An 18,056-nucleotide genomic window follows, 5' to 3' on the forward strand; every position below is an offset into this window, starting at 1 on the left:
TGTCTCGTTCGCTTCTCAATGCTTTTGCTTCAAAACATTTCAGTATTCTTTTACTCAGACTGTTCTATTTCCTTTGTTGAAATACTTGTTCATTGTACTTACTCTCTTTTTGCGATGCCATGCCTTCATACAAACAAACAAACATACACACAGTCTTCCAATCCAGGGTGCCTTTGACGTACTGAAAAATTTATTCCCTGGAAGAGGATAATCTTTAACACAATGGTTGTCTCACTGCTCCAGTGTTCTCATGTCCTGACAGTCACCATCAGTAAAATAAGAGTTAGGAGGAATTATCTGACATCTTTGTGAGCTTGGAGCTGCAGATAGAGACCATCAGCTTGCTGTTGAGACTGGAGATGCACAGAATAGCCAGGACCTGCTAATGCCTGACTTTCCTGCGGAGCATATCTGATGCACAAAATGTGTTTTATATGGCTATAATGGAAAGTTTGGAAAGAGTCAGTATCTGTTTATTAGAGTGATTATATTTTAGTGTTGACATGTATTACTGCTCACATGTATGTGAAATGCTCCAGAGAAGACTGATATAGCTCCAACAGATTTAGTCATCTGAGGTGGACACACAACAGTATGGTGAAGCAGAATGCTTGTAGCAAGGCTGGGGTTATAGCATGTGTGCATATATTTCTATTTCTATTTCTATTTCTATTTCTATTTCTATTTCTATTTCTATTTCTATTTCTATTTCTATTTCTATTTCTATTTCTATTTCTATTTATATTTATATTTATATTTATATTTATATTTATGTATATATAAATATACATATACATATATACATATATGTAGCAAGCACATTTTTGAAAGACTCAGGGACCAAGGCAGTCCCTTTCCATTGCTTCACTGCACTGTTCAAAGCCTGACCTTGCATCTTTCTGCAGTGGGAATAATCCTATGAATATTTGTTGTTATCACTGTGAGTTCAGGTCACTGAGTGACACATAGGCTCTATCTTTGATCTTTTATAGGTAATTCTTATATTTGTATGGTGTAACAGAGGCATTGTGAGAAACAGAGGTTTGCTTTTCCCATGTTTATGCAATGTTTGGAATTCATGTGTGTATTAACCATTAAAAAGTTTGAAATTTGTGTATGTATTAACCATTAAAAAGTGAAGTATTCTGAATCACTTCATTTGTGGCTGAAAGGGAGATCTTCATGACTAATGACAAAATGGAGGAGAAAGAAGATCATATGTATCTGAAAATTCAGAAATTTCTGAATAATTGGCATTTTGCTAGGATAGTAAATGAATGACTCTGTTGTATATTATTGAAATCTATATCTAGAATAGGATGGTGAGAAACAAAGGCAAAATTCCCAGTTCCCTTCATCCCTGTCTTCCCAAACATCACTCTTGCCTCCCAATAGCTCTATATTCCTTCCCCTCTGAGTGGTGCAGGGGAACAGGGAATGGGAGTTCTGGTCAGTTCCTCATCCTTTGTCTCTGCCACTCCTCCCTCCTCACGATGTTCCCCTGCTCCAGCATGGGTCCTTGCCATGGGTTGCAGTCCTTCAGGAACAGACTGCTCCTGTGGACCACAGCAAGGATAACTGCTCCACCAAATGCAGGCCCTGCATAGGCTGCAGGGGAGCAACTTCTGTCACCATGGTTCTCACCACAGGTAGCAGGGTGGGAATCTCTGCTCTGGCCAGTAGTGGGTCCATTTTGGTCAGATGTTCTGTTCAACATGGGTGTAGTCTTCCCACAGAAGCCACCCTTGCAGCTCTCCAGCTTGCCAGGTAAACTCGAGTCTCCTGTTCTGAACTGGTCTTAAAAATGTATCTCTGCCTGGGATACCTGTTGGCAGAGTACAACAATTCTGTATCACAGAATTCTGAATGCCTATTCTTATTTTTTTAATAGCTGATTTGACCATATGGGTGAGAACATTACAGGGAAGTAGTGGGAACATCCTGGCATAACAAAAAAGGCTTTTTCTCTGCCTTGCAATAGCCTATTGCCCTTAAAAATATCTTTATTGGACAACTCTCTTTTTCTGTAGTATGGATGAATCATTCCACATCCATAGCAATGAGAGGTCTCAGTTATACATGTTCAAAAGTGTCACTGCTTCAGACAGAAATATGCTCTTTATGAGACCTTCAGCTTGGATCCCTGCCTGAGCATACCTACCTTTGCTTTGCTCAAAGACAGACACATGCTAATGACCCACATAGGACTGTAGTTCTTGAGAGATATTATATACAGCCTGCACTTTCCTTCTGGCTTCTGCTCTTAAAATGTCAGCAGCACCACAGCTACTAGTTTACAGCAACCTTGCAGTGTGCCTGCAGTTTTCTCTTGTACCTCGAGGACTGCAATTACAATGCAGTTGAGCTGAGCTCCTATAAATATAGCGTAAACGTCAGCCTTACTCTGGGTTCCCAACTCTTCCTGTGCAGCTCTTCTACCAAAAAAACGTCGCAAGCATTGATGCTGTGCAACTAATTTTTTAGTTATAATTAACCTAGTTTCTCAATTGAGAGTTATTCATTACACAATTGTGTTGCCATATAATAGGTGCATGGCTGAGGGTAAGAATGTAAGAGCATACAGCTCCTTACACAAGAAAATTCAGTCTGGAACCTTGGACGAACTAGAGAACTTCTGTTTTCCAGGAAATATAAACTCCTATTACAGTCTACAGGTTTTTGTAAAGGCATTTTCAAAGTATTGCTTACATTTATCAGGGTAACTTCTCACAGACTTCCCAACTTACTGTGTCTTTTATGCCCATTGAAGTAGATCAGGGCAGTGCTTTTTGTGAGACAGCAAGGTGTTTCAGCAACTTGGCAATTTTTATTGGTCCAGTCATAGCTATTCATGATAAACGCAGACCAGAAGCTACTGGTTTAAAAAGCCAAACTCAAACTTCGTGACTTGCTCCGTGTGCTTAAAATCTCTTCCTCGTCCCCTTTCCAACAGTTTCTATTTCCATCTTTATTTGACCACAAGATGGCAATAACTTGCAGACAAAATGAAACAGACCGATTTGAAACTGTCTCCCTCCCTGAGCTTTTCCCTGCGCTCTGCCCCCAGCCCCCCTCTTTTGTTTCAATATTTAATTGCATGTCTTTCGGAATTACTAGGCAACCCACCCCCAGCTGTGCAGTTTAAAGGTGATGTGCTTGCAGTGTGATTTTCAGGATCTACTCCGTAGAGCACCATCATGTGATACTGGGGTAAGGTGGAGTTCAGCTTTAAGGGGGAGTCTCCAGCCTTCCTCACCAATCTTTGGGATCTGACTGGAGAAATACCAAAGGCTTCTTCTCCTTTCCCTGCTCCTTCTCTGTCCAGCTCCCTGGGCCAGCCCCTGAGCAGACCAAAGACGGGCAGAGCAGTTGCAAGGTGAGTTTCCCCCGTGGTTGCTTTTCCATGGCTCTGGGTGGTTGTGTGCCAGCTAGGCTGGTGTTTGTTTGCTGTCTTAGGTGCAGGTGACAAAATCCAAGGGAGGGTTAGGCTCCAGGTAGAACTTCTGAGCAGCTGGGTAAACCATCAGCTTGGGCTGAGAGCATTTTGTTCTTGCTTTTGAACTGCTCTGATAGTTTTACTTTGCATTTCCATTCACCTCACAGCACGTTATTTCACCCTTTTTGTCTGTTGGTGCTAAACTTTTGACCAAAATCTCTCAGGGAGAGTCGAGAGGGTGTGCTTGGCAGGGGAAAACAATCACCCAGAGAGATCTGCAGAGCTATGGGCTTTCCCCACACCAAGCCATCTCTCAGAGTGGGGAGGGATCTCCCTCCTGATTTGGGAGCTGAGGGTTTAGGAGACAAGCAACAGTGCAGCTGTCCGGGAGATTGAACTTCATGCCCCTCTGTTGTCTGGTCCATTTTGCAGAAGAACTCCTTGTCACTGGACAGCAGTGCTGTATTTCTGGGCTGGTTCCTAGATAAGCTCTTGCACACCTCAGAGGGGTTGTGTCTCTGCTATGGGAAAGAAGAGGGAAGAAGGAGCAGTAGCATTTTCTGGTTTTGAGTTTGATATTTAATAAATAAGTGAGAGCAGAGCTTGGCTAAGGGAGTAGAAAAACCCAGAGCATGAAACACTGATCACCTTATTGCTGGGGGCAGTTTGGTCCCGGCTGGTGAAAGAACCTGCCCAGTTCCCTCCTTGCAGGACATGGCTCCTTGCCTGCTCTTGCCATCATTCCATCAAGTCACAGGGCTGGAGTGCCCACCTCATGCTATACAAGTGGTGGTGGAGTTCATGATTAAATCTAGATGTTCAGACTGTGATAAAGTTACACTGTGGGAATTGAGGAGCCCTGGCTCTCCACACACTTTCCGTTTGGGTAAAATACCTACTCTGGCTGTGACAGAAGTGATTCTTCAAGGGATCTTGGGGGTAAAAATTTCTTTACTGGACCCTGAAACAGATTTGGTGGACTAGATCTGATAAATTTAGTTAGCAAAGGCAGAATGTCTGAGAGATAATACTCAGGAGTGTACCTAGATAGCTTGAAAATCAGAGTAGTCAAACCTCAGAGAAGTCTTGTGTCTGAAATCATTGCTGTTAACTCTCGCAGTAAAATGTCACTCAGAGGCAAGCTACATTGCCTGTCACAGTTTCATGTAGCCTTGTGGTGATTAGAAAGAGGCAGCAGGGCCAGCTGGGGTTAGCTCCTGACAGCAGCGAGAAGGCATGGCATTGGCATGGTCATCCTTTGGCTGACCCTCAGGAGGAGCTGGAGCTGCAAGCCCAGCCCTCACACACCCCTAGGGAGGAGGCAGCCCCAGCTCTGGTGCCCAGCATGTGGCTGGTTAAAAGGGTGTCTGTCACCAGTGAGAGACAAAGACAGTTCTTCTCCAGAGACTTACATGGCAGAGAGATTTATATCGAGTATCATTTCGGAACAAAAGCTCACCTATTCAGGGTAACTTCTAATGAAGTACATTTTAGTGGGCAATGTTTTTACAGCTTTCGGGGTAAATGCCATATGAAGTTGCGTTTGAAACCCACTTGTGTGAATTTCAAGTGGCATTACTTTCATTACCGCAACCTAAGGTTCACTAACAATAAATCACCACAACCTAAGGTTCACTAACAGTAAATTTAGCTTGTGGGAGGGGGCAGAGATAAAGTTCCAGATTCAGTGCAGAATGCTGTGCCACTAATGATGCCCAGATTCATCAGTGGCACTAATAGCAAGTTGAATTAAAGGTGTGTCAGGTTATCGATTGTTTTTTAATTGTTTATCAATTAATTGGATTTTATTTTTTAATTAGCCTTCTGAACACATATACTTGAGTTTCAGATTTTTAAAATCCGAGGTCTTGCAAAGGGGGGTTACTTAAGCATGCCTGTTTTCCTTGCACGGTTAAAGAAATTTCATGCGGTGTTTAAAATTTGCCGATTTTTGTCTTTTGCTTGTATTCTTCTTTCTTTGCTGCACAGCCCTGCTAGTTAAGATTAAGGTGTTCAGAGTTCCTGATTTGCCTTTGACTCAGTGCCAATGCTGCTGAGGGCACTTGGCCGCTCAACATCAAGTGTATGTGCTACGGAAAAAAAAAAGAAAAAGAAAAAAAGCAGCAATTGAGTCATTTTTCCAGCCGTCAGATTAGTCAGATGGGCTTTCCCCTCCCCTCTTGTGATGCCTGGGTATAATTTCACTTAGAGCAGTTTGAGAAAGCAGACGTTTTCAGAGTAAACTTGTGGAAAGGAGATGTAAAGCATAAAGCGGAGGCTACGCTGGTGTGAGGCTGAAATCGCTTCCCGGCTGGTGCGGGCGGGCAGGGGCCGGGCCGGGCGGGGCTGCTGTCCCCGCTGGCCGTGCTGCTGTCCCCGCTGCCGCGGGACACGGGCACCGTCACCGCCCTGCTGCTTCCCTTCTCCCCAGGTGCTGCGGGGGACATGCGGCGCTGAGCAGCGGGCTCGGCCCGGCCTCCGCCGCGGGGCTCATGGGCGCCTTCTGAAGCCGGAGCGCTCTGGGTGAAGGCGGCGGCGGGAACAACATGAATACCTCGGTTCTCGCCCCGCTGGGAAATATTTCCGGTCACCTGAATTTTTCGGAGATGAACTCGCAGATCTTGCAGTTTGAGGACGAAGATTGCCACGTGCCTTTGGCCATGGTCTTCACTTTGGCCTTGGCGTACGGGACTGTGATAATTCTGGGAGTCTCTGGGAATCTGGCCTTGATCGTCATTATTTTAAAACAAAAGGAGATGCGCAATGTTACCAACATCCTCATTGTCAACCTGTCGTTTTCTGATCTCCTAGTGACCATCATGTGTCTTCCCTTTACCTTTGTGTACACTCTAATGGACCACTGGATTTTTGGGGAGGCCATGTGCAAGCTGAACCCTTTTGTGCAATGCGCCTCCATCACCGTCTCGGTCTTTTCTCTAGTCCTCATCGCCATTGAGCGCCATCAGCTGATCATCAATCCCCGCGGCTGGAGGCCGAACAACAGACATGCCTACATGGGGATTGCTGCCATATGGATTTTAGCCACAGCTTCCTCCTTGCCTTTCCTCATCTACCACGTATTAACAGATGAGCCCTTCAGAAATGTAACCTTTGATGAATATAAGGACAAGTATGTGTGCTTGGACCTGTTCCCCTTGGACACTGCCAGGCTGTCTTATACCACGACGCTTTTGGTGATTCAGTACTTTGGACCGCTTTGTTTTATATTTATTTGCTACCTGAAGGTAAGATAGAATCCTCTTGCAATACGTACTTCGTTCTTTCTGATGCTTGTTTAGCCTTGCAAAGATGACAGCGCTAGGTTAATTTATCCCATGTGTTTCTCTCTTTGTTGAATTTCCTGCAGATATACATACGGTTAAAAAAAAGGAACAACATGATGGACAAGATGAGAGACAGTAAGTACAGATCCTCTGAAACCAAAAGGATCAACATCATGCTGATATCAATAGTGGTCGCATTTGCAGTTTGCTGGCTGCCTCTTACCATCTTCAATATCGTGTTTGATTGGAATCATGAAATTCTGCCTGTTGCTACCTGCAGCCACAACCTGTTGTTCCTGATTTGCCACCTCACTGCCATGATCTCCACCTGTGTGAATCCCATCTTCTACGGGTTTCTCAATAAGAACTTCCAGAGGGACCTGCAGTTTTTTTTTCATTTTTGTCATTTCCACTCCCGTGAGGAGGATTATGAGACTATAGCCATGTCCACCATGCACACAGATGTTTCAAAAACCTCTTTAAAGCAGGCAAGCCCCATCACATTTAAAAAAATAAATAGCGACGACGATGAAAAAATATAAAGAGGTAATAAAAATGCTGCACCAAACTGCAAGAAGTGTGATTGCAGGTGAAGTGTCTCCAAGGACAAGCACAATTACATAACTAGTACAAAAGGGTAATGTTTTTCTTCCTTTACCAAGGAACTTTGATTGTTGTTACTTTGAAATTTCGCGCTGTGCATTCTTGCCCCTTTTACTGCTTTAATGTTCACAGAAGTTATATCTGAATTTTATTATGAGACATAGTCAGACCTGCTACTGCCTATGGTTTTCATCAGCCGTTTTTGTTCTGTTTTCTTTGTACAGTTCTGCACTTCAGCACAAAGGTTTACTTATTGATTTTTTTTTTTTTTTCAAATCTGTAGTTTTCAGGAGTGTCCATTAGGAACAATGTGAATCACAGGGACACTGTCATTACAGAGGATATCCATGAAAGAATAAAATTAGGAAATTCTGATTTGAAGAGGACTTTTTTTTTTTTAATTCATCTTTTGATCGACATTAAAATCCTGTGAAATCAGTGTAGGTATGCAAAAAAAGAATTATGTGAAAACTGTAGAATATGTTTAAATGGGGACATACAGTTGTCTCATTCAAAGAGGCAATTTAGACTGTAATCACTTAGTTTCAAAGACAGGATTAAGAAAGAAATTCTGTTCTCATTTACAAGAATAAAACCCTACAGTAATTCCACAGAGCACAATGGGATAACTGATGCTTCAGCACAGAAAATGAAAACATAAATGGGGCTTCAGTCCCAAATGATTACAGCTGGTTTTAATAACACAGGCTTTTTAATTTAAAAAATCCAAACCCCATTTTCATCTGGCATCACTGACAGGAGTTACTGTTACTGGGATGAAATGCACCATCTGTTCCGAGCCTGTGAACCATGTAAACTCTCCTTGAGATCTATGTCCAGAATCTAGAGGGAGATGAGACTGTTTGCTGCCTGGACAAGATGCAATTCCATCCTCACAGGTGACAGAGAAATTCAGGTCTGGCATTAAAAAAGTAAGACTGAGCTACCTCAGTCTTTTCGTCGTAATTAGTGTTGATCTGTATAAATTATGCATAGTGTCATAATACTTTGTGTTCAGATGCAATGGCATAAAGCTGGATAATCTCCAAGACAAAAGGATGATTTAATCAAGACCTGCAAAATTTAAAAGAAGGATATGAATGTAGTTTGGGTATAATTGGTATGTTTAACTTCCAAACTCACAGTTCCCACAGTTGGTTGAAGTATGGAAACTTTTGCCAAATATACACTATAGACCTCTGTTACTGCTTAAAATGTATATCCTCTAATGACACAAAATATGGCTAGATCCCAGTTGAGGGAAACCATATAACTTGACTGCTGTAAATGAAATTACAATATCAGCCAGCTGAGGTTCTGTGTCATGAAGTGTACTTTGCTATATCATCAATGTCTTTTTGAATAATCAGCTTTTTAAAATACAATATGGACCCTACTTTCTTTCAGCAAGGTCACTTTAAATCATTCTGGCAGACAAGAGGGTTTTTAAAATGGATATTAATGTAAATGCAACATAAATGGAAAACTGATGGGATATATTTCTAAGCAAAAATATCTCAGGATGTTATGGTGAATTTAATATGCTCTAAATTTGACACAGATAAATGCCTAAGAAACTAAAATTGTTTGGGTTGCCAGTATTTGAAAGTGAAACAACGTGCCTTGTGCTGTCTTATAACTAGTGTAGAATATTGAAGTAACAATGTGTTCTTGTGCATTATAATTCCATGTATTTCTCTACTGGAAGATAATTTTATTTAGAAGGAGTTTTCTGTGCTTGAGAACAGAGGCAGAATGTAGAAAATGAATTATAAGACAGAAGGTTCTTTCAGAGCTTTGGCCTTTCGTATTTTATGAGATTTCCTTTTTCTTTGTGCTTCTCCATGGAATGTGTTGTTAATAACTTGACAAGGGTTTCCCAAAATTATTTCTCTCTCACTTTGCAACAACTTTCAACGGATGTGTATCTTCACAATGAGATACAATGTACAAAAAAAGCCATGGGGTTTTTTATTAAGAATGTCACAGTGGGTTTTCCCCATTACAAAAAGTCACTGTTAAATTTAAGGCTTTTTTCCTCTTCTGTTTGTTTATTTTTTGGGGGGGGGGTGGGGGGGTGGTTGTTTTGGTTTTTTTTTTTTAAGCACTTTCTTTCAATGTAGTGCAAAAAGAAAATTTACTCAATTGAGAAACTTTCCGGTTACTTTGCTGGAAATTTTTGACCAAGGTGAATTAGGTGCTTATACAGAGTAGGTGTGGAGGAACTTCAGAGGAGCCTGCTGGTGCTCAGGGACCTGAACCAGGTGTGTCCTAAGGTTTGGAGGTCTCCAGTGGGATATCAACATAATTCTTCCTATGTCAATATTTCTCGTGCTCATTGAGGTACAGTCTCAAATCACACAGCCTGTCTGACACTGTGTCATATTATCTCCTTAGAATGCATGTTGGGTGTTTTTTGCCCACCAGCACCTGATAAACAAGCTAACTGCAGATGGGAACATTGCTCCTGCTCATCCTTGTTAAGCTCAGGAGCACCTTTTTCCTCTGCACTGCTGTCCTAGGATCAGGCTTCTCATGTTTCCCCGATTCCCTGCAAGAAGCCTTTCCGAGCCTCTGCTAAGGATGCAGGTTAGTGCTTTGTCACACGAATAGCACAGGGCACACTGCCTGTAATGACAGTGGAAATGAACACAGTGTAGGAGAGACTGTTCTGCAGGAAAATGCATTTGGAGAATTTCAGAGGCAAAATCATGGCTCCTCTGAAGAATTTGTTATGAGGATAGAGATAAAAGTAGTCTGAGGTGCTGACATAACATCTGCAGGGCGTAGCTCAGATCTACTGAGAGCAGTATTTTTGTCTTTGGTTTCATGACTTGATGCTGGAGCTCTCCAAAGCTTTCCCCTCCCAACAGCCAGCTATAGTGCTCCTTTTCATTTTCAGAGTTCCAACATGGCTTGTCCTCTATATGCTAAATTTCTTTACAGGATAAGCTGACAGATTTTGTGTTTCACTATAATTTTTCAATCATTCTGGATTGATATTTATTTCTTCTGCGTGCTGTTTTGTCAAACGTCCCACACTTCAGCATATGTTGATTCCTGTCTCAAAGCCTGAAGATCCCTTTTATTCTTTCCGGCTTGTAGGAAAGTTTTACTGACAGAAAAACAGAACAGTGAGTGATCTATAATGTATCTTATTATTTATGTGTCATACATTTCATGTAAAATCTCCAGCCTTAAATGACAAATGTAACTATTTAATAACCATCAGTATTTTCTTTATTTGTCAGTTATTTTAGCATCTTAAATGTCAGTTTGATTGGCCACAAACATTTAACCTTTCTGCATAATCTAAAATAAACCAGCATATTTGTATATCATGTTAATAAATGTGTGTTCCAGTTTGCTCTTTTTTTTTAAAAAAATGTTTTTGTCATTGTTACTATGTATAGTAATTCACGACTTCCACATCAACATTGAAAAAGGATAATAAGAAAGGAAGTGATTGACAATAAAACCTACCTTTGGTAGGCTAGGAGAGAACTAGAAATTAAAAAATATGTATCTATATGTATATAATCTACCCTGTCTTTATGACCACATAAAGAGAAAAGATTTAAACCAGGAAAAGAAATCAACATGACAGAAGTCCCAAGGGACTCGAGCTGATGCTGACTGCATCTCATCACTGACGAAGGTGTGAAGAGCTGAAGGCTCGTATATTCTGACTCTGTGGTCTTGCACTACAGTACCAGCTATTATTAATGGATCCTAAAGGAGAAATTTGATGCTGATTCATATTCAGACTGTGAATCAGTATATGTTTCAATCTAGGCCTGTATATCAATTTCTCATTTTGACCTCAGCAAAATGTTCTCAGATCAATGAAACTGAGAATTTTCTTAGACTATTTCCCTAGGCATTCTACTGAATAAAACTGCTTTGCTGGCTGGCATCTCACACTTCTTCCTAAAAATCAGATTTTGGATATTAGCTTTCTACAGAAATAAGTTAATGGCAGATAGTTGTTAGGATTTTTTTTTTTTTCTGGATTCTTCTCTGGATTTTTTCCTCTGGCCCTCATCATGCTTCAGTTTAGAGCTTTCCTTCCTACTTCTTTGTATCAAAGAATTTACCAAAGCAGTGCATAGAGAATGAAGAAAATAAGGAGATTTTCTATCTTCTCATTTTTAAAGAATACAAAACAGTAGGAAACATGAGCTTAAATAACATCTTTGTCTGCAAGAGATTAAATTCATTCAGTTGAGTGGAAAGGGGAGAGGAATAATAATTATAATCAAATGATAAATTTTGTTGATGGTCATTTCTCAGTTGAAGGATATATACAGCTCCAAGATCTACCATGCCTTCTTCATTCTTGTGTTCCTTAAAATGTGGTCTCTGCTGACTTATTACTAATTAGCCAAGTCATTACTAAAGTTGACGTGACAGAAAATTTTTCTATATAGGTTTTGCAGAATTTCAAATGCTTGAGTATAACATATAAGATGAAAAAACGTGATCGGCTTTGCCTCTAACACTTTAATTAACCTATGGCCAGAAATTACTTCTATACAGTATTTCTGCCCATGCATAACAGTGTTACTGGTCTGATTGAAGTTGATACTTCAGACATTCGGGAATGCATTCACAAAGACAAACTTCAGCTTTCTTTCCTATGCTCCTCCAGCAGCAAGCCAAGGGCACCCACTTCTGCACTACTCTGGTGCTGTGGTGCTGTGCACTACCAAGATGTCTTTCCCTGGGTTGTCCATACAGCTGTGGAGTGCCAGCGCTGCCTGGTGACTACTGCCTCCCTTCCTCCATCCTCCATGGTGCTTCTGCTCTCACTTTGTATTCCATCCCCTTGCTGGCTGCTTTCTGAGGAAGCTGTGGGAATTTGTACTCTGATTTTGTAAAGTGCCTGAGTAAATGATAAAATTCAGCTCTATTTAGGACAGTGCTTTAAATAGTTTCTTTCATTAAAATTATCTTCCGGCAAGTGTCTCATAGGCAAGTTTCTCAAAATTTAGAAGTACATCATTTACAAAGCCTGTGTAGGAAATACATCCATACAGAATATCCAGCTTGTTGCAGCAAAACTGACAGTGCACACTGTCTTACGTTTTCCAAATAGCTGAATTGATGATCTCATTATTTATCTGGTCAGGCTTAGCTGCAAAAATTTTCCCCAGGTGAAAACAAGACTGAAAGTAATGTACAGAAGATGCTCTGCATGGTTAACTAACTTGCTACAAATTATGCAACATTTCAGATATACAGGGAAATAGAGTTTGGAAGAGAGACAAAAAGCAAAAGTTCTAGATGAAGTCTTGATGCCTTTTGTCAGAAACAAAAAGACTCAAAGGGAGAATCAGATATTTATTTATTTTGGGAGACCAAGAGCTGACAGGTAAATGTGGTTTTTGAGCAAAGTGGTGGTCAAATAATTATGTATGATAAACAGGTTCCCTTCTCCCATTTCCAGAAAAACAATATGGACCTTTATAAATGACTCTAAAAATATATATTTTTAATTCTCTTTACCTTGGATTAATCTAAATTGCTTTTTGAAACAAAGGAAATGAAATGGTTTTGGCACAATCGAAAAATAACAGCTTTTCATCCCACCCACCCAGTGCACAGGAGTCCATTTGCATCTTCTGCACAATATGGAGAAGGTTTGTTTATGGCAGGAGGAGTAACCTGATCAACAAAGCCCTCCTTGTCTCTCTTGGCTCATATCCACACTGATATTGTGCTGCTGTTTTTCCTTCTGCAACCTTTCCTCCTGCCCCAGCCTCTTCCAAGCTATGGAACTCTCCCAAGTTTTTATTATGCTGTTTATGTTGTTTCTTAATAAAAGCTGTCTGTGAAAACATGGCCTTGAAAGATCCTGTTCAATGTGTACTTGAACATATGGGTGAGAGGCCACATAGAGCTTGTAGAAATGTGACTGGCAATGTGAAGATATTTCAGGCAACAGAGAAATTGAAAATGTACTTGTTGCCTACTGTTAGCCCTTTTCATTTAAAGCTGTTTTTATAATTTTAGTTCATGTAATCTAAATGAGAGCTTAGTTTACACATCTAGAGGAAACTCCCTCTTGGTGATTAGCCACCAGAGATATTCAGCAAGAGGACACCCTGGGTAACCCACTTTGTATCCTTACTTAGCCTCTCACTTGCCCATAAGCTTATCATTGTTTGCGCTATACTTGAAGACATATATGGAAAAGTCTTCACTTCTTTCTCTTGAAGACTAGTAAAAGTTGTATAATTAAGAGATATAAGAGACAGGACTGGATTACCTTTTCTGATCTTTATTTTCATTATCATTATTATGGCTGTAAAGTTTGAGGCTCTTTAATTAAGCTTTGACTTACTGTCAGTTTGGGCACAGTGGTAGCCACCTGGATGGCAGTCACCATGCTGATTTGCCTACACCCACAGGTGCTGAAGTAAAAAGCCTTAAAGCCTCACTTAAAACTCTGAAGGGTTAACGAAAAGCCTTCCATTGACTTCAGTGATCTTTGGGTGAGGTACTTGTTTCAAGTGACACTAAGGTGCAGTACCTGTCTGAACACCTGCATTTGTCCAAGGGACAAATTAAAAAGATACCTTCAGCTGGTTCTTACAGTATAGTTATCCTCTTAAGTTCTTCTGTGAGTTTTACTCTGATGTATTTTCTTGACACAATTGCGAGTTAAATGTGTCTGCTGAGCTGCCTGGCTTACTGATTTAAACCAATTTGCTTCACAGAAAATTGAAGAGGGTACTAGCAACTCATCACTAGCAAAAGTATGGGCTTTTTTTTGATGATGAAGATGATGATTATGATGATGATGATGATGATGATGATAATGATGATTACTAATACTGCTGCTTTTTTCACTTTATAAAAAAATCAATCCCAAAAAAGATCACTAACAGGCAGACTGCATAGGTTAGTTCACATTTGAAATTCACTTCAGGCAGTAAGGAATCTCAGCCTGCAGCACAGGCTGTGCATTTACCTGGTAGAGGTGCACCTTTAGCAGGAACATAAGCAATCATGAATAAAACCACTGCAAGCTGTTGTTTAAAAACAAGTATCTTCAGAATTAGAAAAGGGCACATTTAGGTCAATATACAGAAATTTGAATTCAAATATTAATGGTTTTTGTAGTGGAATTTATACATTCAGATAACCAAGTGACTTCATGAAATTATAAAACCTGACCCGGTCTCATTCATATTAGACAAATGTTGCAGGAACATCTCTGATATTCTTCAGAAGTTTATGGTATGGATGGGGCAGGTAAATTACATCAATCTCTGAAGTTGTCAGGTTTGTTTTTTAGACTCATAGATTTTATCTTCCCTAGGATAACATAAGGAATTTTATCTTCCCTAGGGTAACATAAGGAAATGAAATACCTTGGCTTTTGAATTCCTTGATGATTTTCACTCAGTCCTGAAAGATTTGCTGAAGCTTTTTGAGAGGGAAATGGTATTGGATAAGCTGAGTACCTGTTATTTAAATAGGGTTGTTCTTTTAAGCAGGACATACGCATTATAGGTGTTAGCATCTGTTAGTCTTAAATTCTACACAGTAGAATATAACTATATATGGTTACTATCATTTATAGAAGCACATTAAAATTCTGACTCAATTTTATAAATTTTCATAAAACCCTTAACATTTAGCAGTTCTTACATTTAGATCATGTTGGTAGAATAAACAAACCAAGCAGTACTGACTGTGGTATTTGTTTTAGCGAGAGAGTTTTGGTTTCTCTGCTCCCGGGATGCTGTCTGAGGATCAGCACCTGCATGGGAGACATGGGATATACCTCACTAAGTGAGGCAAAGGTGTCTTTGCCAGAAGGATATCTGACTTACTCAGAATGGCTTTAAACTGGGAGTGATGTGAAATGAAGACCATTGCCAGTAGCCTGTGAGAGAGTGAGGGACAGAGCTGTCTAGCAAAGGCCTAGAGTGGTGTGAGTGAAGGCAAACACAGAAACCACAATAAAGAGCTTAAATGACCTTAAACATTTTCAAGAAGCAAGGAAGTGCCTACAAGACATCCATTTGGGAAAAATTCCCTGATCCTTTCTGGGAAATGACATGTCCAAGTGTCTCTGAAGTGCCTGTACACAAGTGGGTGCAGCATAGGAAATAAATATTAGTAAGCAGAGAAATACATGAGATTGCAGGGCTATGGTCTTGTTGGCACCATGGCAAGGTAGTGGGATGGCTCCCATAACTGCAATAATGCAGTGGAGGGATACAGGTCCTTTAGGAAGGACCCTTCAGGACAGGAAACCAATGGGCTGGAGTTTCCCTTTAGGGGACCCTTTTGGGAGAGAGCAGTTAGAGTATATGGAGCCCTTCTGAAGATGAATGAGGAGCCAGCTGAGAACTTATAGGAGAGGATTAAACAACAAACTAGTATGGATGACACTGCAGGGGGTGTCTGCTACAGGCTGCCTGCTCAGAGAAGCAGGAGATGATGCTAGAAGAAGCCTTGTGTTCACAGACAGGCCCCAATCCTTGTGGTGGACTTTAACCACCTTGATAACTGCAGGGCATGTAGAAATCCAGGAAGTTCCTAGAAAGCACTGATAAAAAATTCCTGATAGAGATGACAGTGAAATCAGTGAGAAGATCTGATAGACCTCATACTTAAAAATAAGGGAGAACTTGTCAGGGATGTGAAGACTGAAGGTTTCAGTGACAGTGGAGCTTAGACACCCAAAAGAATGGAGTGAGGCAAACAGCAAGATCACGGCCATGAACATTAGGAAAGCAGATTTTGGTCTCTTCATGGATCTTCCTGAGAAAGTCCCAGAGGATAAGGCTATGGAAGGAAAAGGGGATCACGCTGGCTGTTTGGTATTCAAAGATCATCTCTTCAAAGCTCAAGAACAGTCCATCCCCATGAGCAGAGGGTTAAGCAACGATACCACAGGGCCTGCATGAATGAACAAGAAGCTCCTAGGAAAACTCAACCATGAAAAGCAAACATACAGAAGGGGGAAAAAGTGATAGGTAACAGGAGAGGAACATAGAAACAATTCTTGAGGATGCAATGATAGGCTTAGGAAGGGCAAAGCTCAACAGTAGCTGAGTCTGGTGAGGGGACAAGGCAACAAGAAAGGCAGCAGGATGGGCTTCTGTAAGTCCATAAGCAGTGAAAGGAAGAGTAGGGAATAGGGGAGTCTGCTGCTAGTGGGGTAGAGGCCCAGTCTCACAGGACATTGAAGATGGTGAGGTATCAAATGCTTTCTTTGTCTTTGTTAGTATGACCAGCCTTCAGAAATCCCAGGACCTGCAAAGAAGAGGGAAAAGCAAGAACAAGACATACCCTTGGCAGAAGAGGATCAGGTTGGGGAATACTTAAACTACTTGAGATAAATAAATCCTATGGATCTGAATGCAGCCTTGCTTCACAGTTATCGAACAACAGATCCTGAAAACTACTGATCTTGAAAACCATTTCCAGGTTCATGAAGGACAGGAAGGTGATGAGGGGTAGTCAGTATGAGTTCTTAAATGGAAAGTCATACTTAACCAACCTGATAGCCTTCTATGATTATGTTACCAAGCAAACTGCTGGCTGGGTATATGAGGAGAGCAGTGGATATTGTCTACCTGGACTTCAGTAAGTTCATATTTAAGTTTGAACAGCAGCCCTGGTCTCTGAAAAAGTGTTTTTACTTTGCAAATGTTTCAATACCAACACATTGTCATGTATTGCTCTTATTAATCCATTAAGATCCAAGTAACCTTTCTTACAGAAGTATTGCCAATTACTGTTGACCCAATTTGGTGTAATAAGCTTTTAGATAGACCTTTTAAGCTATGTTTGAGTTATACAAGCACTGATTATAACAATAGCTTGGTGCAGTTGTACTCTTACAAGTTTGGGGAAGGTTGGGAACTATGCAGGTAAAAACATTTTTATCAATGCCCAAGTAAGGAAAATAATGGAAGAGCCACACTTGCCTACTACGTTTGGCAGCAGCCATCCAGCCACGTTATCAATGCAGAGGGAACAAGTGTGCTCTTAGGTCTGAGCTAGGCAGTGCAACATGGGAAGGAGGACCATGGGCCCCTGCAGTTATGGAACACAACCAAGAGTTGTGGTAATGCACTTTTAGTCTCTATGGAAATATGAGGGGAGAGTTGAGGCAAATTGGGTGGGTTGAAAACAGGCCATGGATACACAGAATCTGAATGTTAACAATTTTGGTATTTAGAATAACCTGTATGATAATTATCAGTTCCTAGGCTAAGTACATGTTTAGTACATGTGTTTGTCAAAGTTTGTGTTTGGGGCATTTTTATTTTTTAAATAAAACAGAATTATTTGAATAGTAAAATCCAGTTTAGCATGGTTCCTGTGTTAGAGAGACAACTTGTATTGAAAGTGCTGACTGTACAAATTATTATTTTTCAGCTCTAAAGCTGGATGAATTTGAAAGAGTTCTATTGCTCTAAAATACTTTGCTTACTAGGTATGATACTTTTTTTAGAAAAAGCCACAAGTGAAGCAATGCTTCTGATGAGGATATATGCCATGCTGCTAGTTTTAAATTAAAGACACAAGTGTTATCCATACATTTTTTTAGCTAAAAATTGTCTTATCACATGTGGTATTACAATTTGATTTCTTGGTTGGTTTTCTTAGAAATGCTTGTACTGTACAAGTACAGTGCAATGCTTGTACTGTACAGTGTGCTGTACTGTTTGTACAATGACTATGATTACAGTTAGGCAAAAAAA

General features: G+C 40.5%; 1 protein-coding gene across 1 annotated transcript; it reads left to right on the forward strand.

Annotated features, from left to right (window-relative positions):
- The first annotated feature begins 1,943 nt into the window (after positions 1-1,943).
- NPY1R (neuropeptide Y receptor Y1) lies at positions 1,944-10,674 on the forward strand. Its single transcript, XM_023924909.2, has 3 exons — positions 1,944-3,376; positions 5,868-6,681; positions 6,804-10,674. The coding sequence occupies exons 2-3, from the start codon at positions 5,983-5,985 to the stop codon at positions 7,260-7,262; spliced, it is 1,158 nt and encodes a 385-aa protein (XP_023780677.1). The 5' UTR covers positions 1,944-3,376; positions 5,868-5,982; the 3' UTR covers positions 7,263-10,674.
- The last annotated feature ends 7,382 nt before the right edge of the window (positions 10,675-18,056 follow it).

The sequence above is a fragment of the Cyanistes caeruleus genome, chromosome 5, assembly GCF_971803275.1.
Source record: "Cyanistes caeruleus chromosome 5, bCyaCae1.hap1.1, whole genome shotgun sequence".
NCBI classification, from domain to species: domain Eukaryota; kingdom Metazoa; phylum Chordata; class Aves; order Passeriformes; family Paridae; genus Cyanistes; species Cyanistes caeruleus.